Consider the following 12,527-nt stretch of genomic DNA (forward strand, 5'->3'; position numbering starts at 1 on the left):
TTCATTAATAGAAAAATTTATCCGATCATTTTGGATGTTCTATTTAAATCCTTAAACGTACCAACATATTTTTAATCTCTTCATTAATATGTTTTATTCTTTGTAAAAATCGATATTTTGAATATTCTTCAATCTGATTGATTATTAATTTTCTCTTTATTTTAATAGAACAAAGATAGACATTGATATTATTTGACAATTTAAAAAAAGATATTCATACTACAGAAAATTAATCAATATAAATTAGTTTCGAATAAACAAATTTGGTTGCTAGGAAAAGTGATCACTATCATTTATCTTTTAATCCCTTATGTCAATATTCAAGATATCCAGGTACTTAGGATTGAATTAAAAATTTTTTCATTAAATAATTTTTAAATTCAATTGAATAATTATTTGTTATTGATACAAAATACAAAAATTTTATTACTATAAGAAATTACTGAAATTAAAAATTAAATCATATCAAAAATTTTAAATATGAATAAAAATAAAATTCCATAATATAAGTATTCTTATTCAAAATTCAATGGAGAAATATATATGTCTATAATTTATTTTAAATTATAGTCATTAGTTATTTTTAATTTATATTTTATTTTTAAATTATATTCAATTTGTACGAATATTGTATTATAATTATGTGAATATAAATTTAAATGCAAGTTTAATTATTAAGGAAACGATAAAAAAGTATAGGAAATAGTTTTAATATATCAAGAAAAATACTCGTGAATTTAGTTTATAATTTTTATTGAAATTTTTTAATTGTGTTGTGTTTCGGATTAAAATTTGTTTAAAAAGATAAAAAATCTAATTCTTTACTTACAATTACAAATAAACAATTTGTAATTCTCATAGTTATAAATAAATAGTTTTTAAAGATTTATTTAATTTTTATAATTATAAATAAAGAATTTATAATTCCTACGCGTTTATAATATTTTTTTCTTTAAAAAAATGAAGCATTAAAATATAAAATAATTATATTTCATTTTTTATTTAATTATATTCTAAATTATAAATCATTTTAATTAATAGTAAAATTATATTAATAAATATAAAGAAAATAAAATATATTTATATTTTCATTTCATTAATTTATATTACTTACTATATTATATTATATTATATTATATTATATTAATATCAACTTATATTCATGTAATTTAACTTATTAATTAAAAAATTTCATAAAATAATTTACAGAATAATATACAATTATTTTAACGTGTTTTTTATGTCTTATCTAAATTTAATCTAAGAAAAGAATTATTATAATATAATATATTAATAAATGTAAATTAATACATATTTTTTTTTAAATATAATTCCTTTCCCTATTTTTATTTATTCTTTTTTAGATTTTAATTTAGCATAAAATTTTCTCAGTCAGATGAAAACAAGTAAGTTGAAAGAATAAAAAGTAGCTATTGAGTTATTCTTACTATAAAGTTTGATGTTCACGTAAATAAAATATCTTTCTTTAATTTCAAAATTTAATTTCATCATTACTGTAAACTGTTATTTTCTTATTATTTGTTAATTTTATTATGTGATACTTAATATAAATGATGATATGCATATAATTATATATTTTCATTGTACCTTATATCCGCGTTTCTTTTTTATTCGTTTAATTATTTATTATTCTTAGAAAAATAAAATTTTTGTCATTTCTCTAATTCTTATAATTTTTCAAAAAATGAAAAGATATTCTAACTTTTTTAATTTCGATTTATCTATATTTTAAACTAATTTTTTTATTTTGTGGATATATTTTAATTATTATATATATATTATATATTTTAATTATTGAACCATTAAATATATCTATAATCATTCTTATCAATTTATTTGTTAATCAATTTTGTATTTTAATATTTATTTTTTTTAACTTTTTATTGAAAATTTTTCGTACAAATGAATATTTGTGTAATATTATAATATTAAATTATATCAATCTTTTCATATATTAATATTCATTAGAATGTGTAATGATAAAATTATTAAATAAATAATATTAATAAATAATTAATATTAATATAATATTATTATTAATATTTTCTTGTTTTTATTTTTACAAATATATTTTTGAATAAATATATTTTTGAATAAAAGATAAAACTGAATTTAAAGGAGACACTTCATTATGATCTTAACTTTTATATATTTTGTTAAGAAACTTAATTCGTTATTTCTTAAAAAACCATTAATTATTAAAAATAAGACATTTTCTAAGCGAATATTCTAATGCTATTTATAAAAATGAAAAGAAAATGTTTGTTTTGATTTCTCTCGTTTTAACTTCAGTCAAAACATTCAGATATTGATGTTTACAATCGGAAATAATGAAACAAATTACTGTGATCGTTACTTCAAATTTGAATGTTAATTTTTGAAATTCTTAATTATAGTTAATATTTGTAAAATAAATAAATTTCATTTCTGCTGCTACACCTCTATCCTGAAACAATTTAATTTCTTAAATTCAAAACAGTATAATTCGATTTTTTTTTCTAAAGATAATTTAAGTTAAATTATATTTAAATATTTTAAGGATAATTTTTTTACCTATGTGTTGGAATTTGAAACGAATTTCTCATTCAACAATAACAAAATATTATTACATCAATTACGATATCAATGTTATTGAATGTTCTTTCATGTTTTATATTCAATAATTAATAACTTTGTAAACAACGATTCTTGGAGGTTATATCAAGAGAATGTTTTTTGATAACATATGTCAAGATCATTGGAAGTGCTCCCCTTATAAATTTTCTAAAATATCAATTTTAGAAAATATATCGTTAAACTTATAATCTAGAAAAATTTCATCAGAATTTAGGATGATAAAAATAATGTAATTAATTATTTTATTAAATAATAATATTATTATTATTAATAATTAATAATTAGTTTATTACTTTGTTTGGAAATTTTACATTTGTATAATTTATTATTATAAATATTATTAATTCTATCAATTAATAATATCAATTGCGTTATATATAACGTTATAAGGTAATTTTACATGTTATATGTCAGATAATTATTAAAATATTTTATGGTCCATTTAATTGATTAATGTTATCATATACGTATTAGCGTAAAATTATTTTTGATATATTAATTGAAAACATTCACATGAAAACTTGTACAAAGTTCATATCAAATCATTATATAAGGTTAATAACTCATGAAACATTAATCATCAAAATTGTGTAAACATGGCTATCGAAACTCTCATTTATAAATTATCAAATACTTTTCAATCTTTTTTCTTCTTATTTAGGCTTAAAACAAATGAAACAATGACTTTTTGTATTAATATATCTTGTACTGGCATTAAACACATTAAATAATTTTGTTACATATAAATAGAGAGTTACTATATTTATGGAGAATCACTTTTGAAAGGTAAAACAATCAGTAAAGTTTGTAGATAAAAATTTTGCTTATTCGTTAAATTATAAACAAATTAATATATTAAACGAAATGAGATACAATTAGAATAAAATAATTCTATCTTTGTTATATTATATCGTTTTATTATTACTATTTCATCTAAATTATTAAACTTAAGTAAATTTAAATTATTAAACTTTAATTGCTTAATAAACGAATTTCAATCAATATTTTTGTATAGATATCAATTTTTGTTATTTGATTTAAATCAATCTTTTCTAGAATTTATTCTCCAAAAATATCTTGTATGTTTAATATTTTATTTTCTATTTAAAATTACAGAATGTATTAAATAAATTACGAAATAATTATGAAAAATTTATAGGTTAGAAAATTTTGCACTTTTTTTTAAAAAGACTTAAATTTATGTAACTTTATGATAAATAAGCATATCATTATTCTAATTTTTTCTCTTTTGCAATTTAAATTATTTATTTAACATTAATTTTCTAATATTTAAATCATATTTTTGTTTATTAATTTTTATGTACATCTATATTGTGTATATTACATGTATATAAGATTTAGAAATTAAAATATAAGTATATAGACAAAAGATGTGCCATATTTACTTTTATCGTTAGTTTATCATAAAAAAATTTTTAATTTTAACGAAATTTTAATAAAAAGAAATTAACAAATTAAATAAAATAAATTGATTATAAATTCCTACTATAATTAAAATTTATAAATATTTCAAATATAATAAATATTTATGATAAAATTTTCAAATTATTTATCTTTATAAATATATTAAAAATACGGAAAAGATTATAAAGCATATTTAATCGACCGTTTAATTGCATTTAGCATTACGTAAAATATACACGATAAATATATTAATGCTCTTTTATCATCGAATAATAACGCTCAGAGAAAGAATATTAATAACGACATTGCGACAGTTCGAGATAACATAGATAGGAAATTATAGGGAGTTTAATTAGATCACGTACATTCCTTGCTCTTTATACAATTTGAAATAGAAAATGAATTCCCAGGGAAGCAGCATCTATGAAATTAATTTAATAGACACAAGGAACTCCTGCTTGCATAGAAATGATGAGAACTGCGTATTTTATGCATGTGAATCGCCTATAAAGAAAAAAAAGGGAAGTACAGAAGAAAGAAACGAGTAAGGAGTAACAGAGAAAGGACAGGAAGGGACCCATCTGTTGAACTTATCCTAGTGGTTACACAAAACACACGTGTACACTATGTATACATAGATAGTATACAAGCCAATCAGTGAAAGGCGTAAGGTGTCATTGACATTGTATTTGTATGTAAGAACATGCATACATGTGTGAATGGATACATAAGATACTTTGCGTAGTTGTATGTAATAAGTATTTGAAAAAAGATATAAATAAAAAAAACATTTTATGCATCTGTTATGTGACATGTATACGTAGAATTGTGTTTAATTCTTGATCCATTTTTAATCCAATCGATCAATCGATTTAACAATTCGCAACCTATATAACGTTTACGCTACGAAGAAAAAATTGAATAAATTTAAATGGATAACTTGTGACCCAATTTTATCATCTCGATAATTTATTATCAATCCAGGATAATTAATGTAACGATAATATTTATGAGAAAAAATTAGAGAAGATAGAATTTAATAATAGTATAGGTTATTTTTGACCCAGTGACCGTGCTGCGCAGTTCGTATCTCCGAATATTAAATTTCGATAATATTAATAAGTCATTCTTCTTGCGTTCAACAATTATTATTACTAATAAATATCTACTCAAATTGATTTTTATTTCATTTAAAAACATGTATAAATTAAAATATTAATAAAATATTGTTATCGCGAAATAATCTCTCAATATATTATACAGATATTTTGTATATTGTACAGATTCATATAAAAGATTATTTCAATATTCAGGACAAAAGACATGGCTTTTAAGTAACAAGTGAGTTGCATACGAGCAGCCAGTTGGAAATAATCGAGATAACACGATGCAAAGATTCAATTACGAGCGCAAAGAGGCAGGAAAAGGTGGAAATATCAGAGGTGAGATTTCGACGAGAGCATCGACGAGATGTCGAAGAGCAAAGAGATAACGGAAAGCTCGATTTCTAACATAAGATGCAATCCAGACGGTGTAACGTCCTGCAGCAACCTGGTGCGGATAATCGGGAATGACGAAACGACGACCGGTTTTCTCGGGCAGAGGATACAGTTTGAGAGTATACATCCTCTCGGATAACCTATCTCTCTCTTTCCTCTTTCCCGTTGACAAGAAGCCTCGCAAAGTCGCATCTTGCTACCGATCGATCTCACCGCAGCCAGAAGAGAGAGAATACGCTTACTTCCTACGAGCCGAGCGAATCGATACCGATCGATCCTCACCGATGCTCTTCAGATATTTTTGGAATCTCTCTACCAGATTTCGCTTGCCAAATGTCGCGAAATCGCTCTGCTCGAATCATGATCGCGTTACATAAATAATATTACCGCTTATATTCGGAAGTTTGGAAAGTTTTTTTTTCCCTCCTTAAACGTTTTCAATACTTTCGTTTTATGTGGAGTAATAGGATATTATATAACTTTTCGTGTTTACAAAGAATTTACATAAGGTAATTTTCTAACCTATAACCTTTTTGCATAACCTTTACTACGAAAATACATAAAATGTTCGAAATGTTTTATACATGTACACGAGAGATTATTGATTACAGTATGCGACATTTATACTCTTTTTATGTTATATTTATATTCGTTTGTAATAATTATTAAATTAATTGTTTTTAGTAAAAAGAAACAATCTCCATAGTTAATAGAAATAAAAATCTTATTTATTTAATCCACGTAGCTTTTTATTAGTAATAAACAAAAAAATTGTTATTTTTATTTCATTGTAATTAATGTTAAAATAATATTTCAAGTTTATTTTTATTTCATACAAGCGATGAATTAAATAACGCGAAATTTAATAACGCAAAAATTTTCGAGCGTAACGGTTTACTCTTAATAACAAGCCATTGTTTGGTTGATTTTGTTGACGAGTAAACATAAATAAACAAATTTAGATAATTTTTACATTGTCCAAATATCTTTATATTTATTCTTTGCCATTATTTAATTTATTGTATTGTGTTTGTTGTGAATAATAATAAATAAATTTTATATTTTTATTAACTACAATAAATATTTAAATATAAAAGATAATCAATTCGATATTATTATAAAGAAATATTTTATAAAATATTATAAAGCAAATATCTATCGCTTCGATATTAATATATTAATAATATTTTTTTAAAGAAAACGTTTTAAATAATTCATCATTTCTCGATGTTTTATAAATGGAAAATGTTAAAAGGTTAAATACCTAGCAATATTTTCTGCTTTGAACAACAGTTTCATATTCATTTGATATCTATTGTCTGGACTAAATATTTTAACAAGCTCAAATCTTACGAGACTTATTTCACAAGTGTGTTGTGCATGCTAAATGAACGTGACAATTCTATTTTAACTGCCTATTTATTAAGAGGCTTAAAGTTTAACTTACTTTAATATTTTCTAAAGTATAAGTTCCTGAAACGTTTTCAAAGTTAATACGATGAAATTATATGTATTATATGTATGTAAATTATATCATAATTACCATTATGTGCAATAAATTTACAAAGAAGAACAATTTATTTATTATAAATCCATATTCACTATAATCGAATCATAAGTGCAATTAAAATAAGAATTTACTGTTTTTATGTATATTGTAATTTTCATAGATCAATATACTGGAATTTTGAATTTTAAATTTGAAAATGATACAATAAATATTTATCTAATTTTTAATTTTATTAAAAGCGAATCAAAAATTTTAATCAAAGTAGAAATTTATAAACAATTCATTGATTTTATATTATCTTGCGTTTACCGTAGATGAAATTAAGAATTAGTTTTAAGTTTTCACTTTTAAATTATATAAATATAAATAATATATAAATAAAAATAAAAATATAAAAAAATATATAATAAAATATATATAATAAAATATAAAATAAATATATAAAAAATAAAAAATATAAGTAATTTATCTAATTGTACATTGATTTAATTAACGTATTTAAAACATACATCTAAAGATAAAAATAACGATATGTTAAATGAATTTTCATTAACTAAAACATATTAAATTATTTAATTAGATTATCTATTTTATATTATATAATCAAGTAAAAAAATTTATTATAAATTTTACATAAATAATAGAAAATTAACAGAAAATTAAATCGAACTAATTTAATTTTTAAATTGTCAGTTTTGACAGATAACTCATTATCGATTAATCGTGTTTACTATATGATGCTTTTTATATTCACAGATAATTTCAAGACCAAAAACATCGATGAATTTCCCAATTAAATTAATTAAATTTTTTTTGACGTATAACAAAAAAGACAATTATCTCAAATTGATGCAGATATATTTTTTTCTCACGATTCTTTGTTCGTTACATTTCTCAGAAACAGACTCCGCTATGGTGACAAAATGTTCCCCGTACGTTTCGCATTAGAATTCTTCGAATGCGAAAACTAATAGCAAGTGATTCATTTCCTATATTCTCTTCTTTTAAACATTAATAATTGGATTAAAGATCGAGAAACGAGCCGTGTTGCTCACTATAAATTATCGAACAAAATTCAGAATCAATTAGAATCGCATAACTAAGTATAATGAAACATTTTTTTCTTCTTTAAGAATATTTTTAAACTTAATATTCAATAAAACGGAAATATTTAAATATTTTTCATTAAATGATATGTTAGTAATAAACATAAAAAGAAACGTTAACGATTAGATATAGTCAATCAAAATTTTATTTCATATTCAAAACTTTTGTCAAAGAGAAAAAAATATTTTCAAAAATATAAATTTTTAATGACATGAATAATCATGAAAAATATTTATTAAAATAATGTAAATTAGTAATGCAGATTATAAATCAAATATTACTTACGTATTTAATTTTTGAAACACAAAATTTGTTCCATTATAATATTAATATTAATTGCAATTATATTTTGAATTAAAAAAATTTTATAAGTTATAAAAAATATATCTTCTATTTTTCTCCCTTCTTGTTAATTATGAATAAACAATTTCAAGATTATTTAATAAATTAATCTCTTAAGTTTATAAATGTATGTCATAATAATAGAAGAAAAACTATAAACGTTGAACGTAAAACTTTCATAATAATTAGAGCAAGTAGCAGACGTAAATAGTCACTGATCATAATATCAAACCACATATCAATTTAAATGAGCGACTAACAACGAATGTTACACATTACAATATTATTAAACAATTGTCAAGGTTCAAAATATGTATACATATGTATACATATATGTTTTGAAATCATACAGTCATACGTGAAATACAATTTTCTAATTATTTTTAAACATTACGTCTTATCTTGTTTACAAACTTATACATAATATTATCTATTTTTTATCTATTTTATCTATTTTTATTTCTTTAAATAATCTTTAATGATCTCTCATTTTTTTAAAATTATAAATGATAATTTAAAAATAATTTATGTATATACTCACAATTAATCAAAAAAGTCTACATTATATTGTCTAATAAAAAAATTCAATTAACCAAAAAATTTTAATTTTAATCTTAAAGTTTGTCTATAAGTATGCAGAATATAATAGATTTATACATAGAGCAATCTTTTTTAGATAGAAAATCTGTTTAAGTATGTAAAATTATCATTTTTCTCATACTTTAAATATAATTTCAACTGAAAATATTTTATATAATATTTTATAATTTAATTTTTAATTTTTAATTTTCTATAACATGTTTATTTGCTTCAAAATTGGAAATAAATAATTATATATTAATTTTATATTATATACGATGAAAAAATTATAATATAATAAACATTTTATTAGTCCTGCAATCTTTTTTCACATGCTATCTTTTCGATTCATTGAATGGATTTTTCCATGTCTTTACACATTTACATCAAATAAAAATTTTTAAGAAAATTTATCGCTATATTCTTCTAACTATCTACTTTTAAACTATATAATTACATGTTCGAAAAAGAGTTATATTTACAATAAATTTAATATGATATCATAATTGAAAATCAATTCTTTTGAAAAAATTCTATATAAGTTATTCATAAAGTTCATAATATAACAAATAGTAAAATTCTTTTTTAAATGAAAAATATTTTTAGATTTTTAGAGATTTTTGAACATGAATGTACACGTGTGTGTTAATACCTTAACATAACATGATTCTACAATATTCATACTGCAAGATGTCATTCTTCTCTCGAAAAACGGGATCTCTAACAAATTTTGCATAATGAATCTTATTAATTTTTAGCATATTAACAAAAAGATTTAAATATCAGAAGCAAAAATTTGATTTGAAAAATCTCTTATTTCCAAAAAAATATAATCATAAAATATAATCATAAATATAATCATAATCATAAAATTATAATCTGCATATTTACAAAATTCATTTTTTTTTATCAAACAACATTTCTCGCGTAATTTTTTTTTGCGAATAAAATTTATAAGATAAAATTGGAAAAATAAATATTTTTTTTAGAAATATTTACTTTTTATTATAAAACTAGATGCGTTTTATATTACATCATAATTATTAATTATAAATTAATTAATTGATTAATAATTAAATTTAAAAAGAGTTAGTTAGATATAAAATAAATCAGATTCAATTAAGATAAAATAATAATATGCATATAAAAATGTGAAATTTATATAAATAATGTAAAAAAAAAGAATGCGATAATCTAATGTTAATATGCTAACTAATTAAATATCAAATATCAAAACAATTAAATGAATAATAGAAAATTTTAAAAATTGCATAATATTGAAATATTGTAATCATAGTAAGTTTAAAAAAATATACAACAGATAAAATATCGAATAGATTGAATTTTCATCTTATTTTACGAATAATTATATCTTATGAATATTTCAATATTTTTTCAGAAAAAATTAATACTACAGTATAATATTTTATAAAATATTACAAAATTTATCTTTATGATATATCTTTTTTCTAATCTGATTTTTCATCAAAATTGAAATATATATTATTATATTAACTGGAGTGTTTTATATCATGATAGACATATATATTTAAAATGCTTATAAAATATAGATTTTTTTGTAGATTTGAAGATGAATAATTGATATAACTATATATCTACATTTTATATAATTTTTATATCTTAATATCTTTTCATAAAATATAAAATACGTATCTTTGAAAATATTAATTTTTTTTATTTTTTTATTATAATTTTTATGTATAATTTAATTATGTTAAAAAATTATTAATAATATTATAACTTGATATATAATAAAATTTTATATCAAATATATTAAAAATTCTTTTAATTATAATCATTTTTCTAAAAAATTATTATAATTAGAAATAAAAGAATTTATTTTGATATTATTTGACATTAAATGATAAAATATCAAATTATATGAATTAAAAATAAAATAAAATTAGATATATATTTATATCATAACATAATTTTAATTTCATATTACAAGATGAATTATTAAATATAGTGTTTTAAATAATTAATTTTAATGTATTATCGTCATAAGATCATAAAGCAAGTAGAGGAATAAAATATGACGAAAAAGTTATATTCTAAAATTAGAAAAAAAAGATGAAAAAAAAATCGATAAGTGCTTGTCTCTTTTTGTCTGTTTCTTACCTTCCCAAGAAGTTGTCCCTTGTAATAAGCGTTTCCTTGAACCGGATCAACAACGTAATCCAACTCCTCCTCCGCGGAATTGTTCCAGGAAGACGTGGACGGTCCTGCCGTGATCACGCTGGTAGTCCTTATCAAAGACGTAGCGGTATTACTGAGACGACTGCCACTGACCGAAGAAGTAAGGTTATTAGTGCTAGCGGTTGTAGTGACAGTCGCGACGTTGTTCGTCAGCGAGGTAGTATCCTGCATATTATTGTCACCTCTGGATGATAGTTGCACGGAAGAAGCGTAAATAAGCGTGGATGTACGCGTGGTCGTACAAACGGCTTCTTCGTCGTTTCTATAACCATTGACATTGTTTTCTTTCGGCGGTTCAATAAGACAACTAGGATGCAGAGAATACGTCGAGAGTTCTACGTCTAAAGGTAACGAGGATGCGCCGTGTTTTCGACTTTTTCGACGTACGAGGCTTTGCAAAGATGTGGAAACCTTCGAAAAACTTTGACACGGGTGATCATTGATGGATCTGCTACTACCAGCTGATTCAATCTTCTTTTTCGAATATTCCGATTCTGGTATAGTTTTAGTCGTCTCGTTGCTTTCTTCTTGACATCGAGCAACGACCTCTCCCTCTAAGAAACGGCAAGCCGCTGTTTCGGTATGCAAGTCACCGGGCATCGTCTCCAGGAGGAAACTTTTACTTGTCGTATCATATCCTCTTGGAGACGATGAACTCCCGACTTCTACCTCGAGCGTGTTCGAAGGTAACATTTCTAATTCTAGATTCATTTAGCGACGGCTTCAGATAGCGTCTATAAAAGATATTTGTACTTTGCTTCGGGAAATCAATTATTCAGCGCACCCTGAATAGCGTATATAACATTGATTCTCTACTCCTTTTTCTGCAACACGTTTTTTCGCTAACTTATACACTATGACATTACATTCCGTTTCGCGGGATGTCATGTTATGTTTGATTTTGGCATTTAACACAGACGACGCCTACTTCTTGACATCCATGACACATGTGCACTCCGAAATCGTTCGATAACAGCGTCACGACATTAAATACGCTTTGAAATAACTCTTCTTTCTTTATGAGACGAACAAATCTCTGTCCAAATTCCAAATGTGAGATCGTAAAACAGCATTCGGGAACGCTTATAAATGTAGAATGTTGTTATTGAAACGCACGCGTTCTCTTATCAACTATGTATCAGTTATGCTCATAAACTCCAACCGCTTGACCAGTCGAATCGTCACTGTTCCGCGCGCACCAACCGAAC

At 22.4% G+C, this 12,527-nt stretch overlaps 1 protein-coding gene across 2 annotated transcripts in view; it reads right to left on the reverse strand.

The window, feature by feature from the left end:
• Positions 1 to 12,527, reverse strand: part of LOC107999607 (serine/threonine-protein kinase PLK1) — a 52,439-nt gene extending 39,912 nt beyond the window's left edge. For both annotated transcript variants that reach the window (XM_017059552.3, XM_017059551.3), the window contains exon 1: positions 11,242 to 12,527. In XM_017059552.3, coding sequence (XP_016915041.2) covers positions 11,242 to 12,030 — 789 coding nt within the window. In that variant the 5' untranslated portion in view covers positions 12,031 to 12,527. The remainder of the gene's footprint in view (positions 1 to 11,241) is intronic.

This window comes from Apis cerana, linkage group LG2 (genome assembly GCF_029169275.1).
Source record: "Apis cerana isolate GH-2021 linkage group LG2, AcerK_1.0, whole genome shotgun sequence".
Classification (NCBI taxonomy): Eukaryota; Metazoa; Arthropoda; class Insecta; order Hymenoptera; family Apidae; genus Apis; species Apis cerana.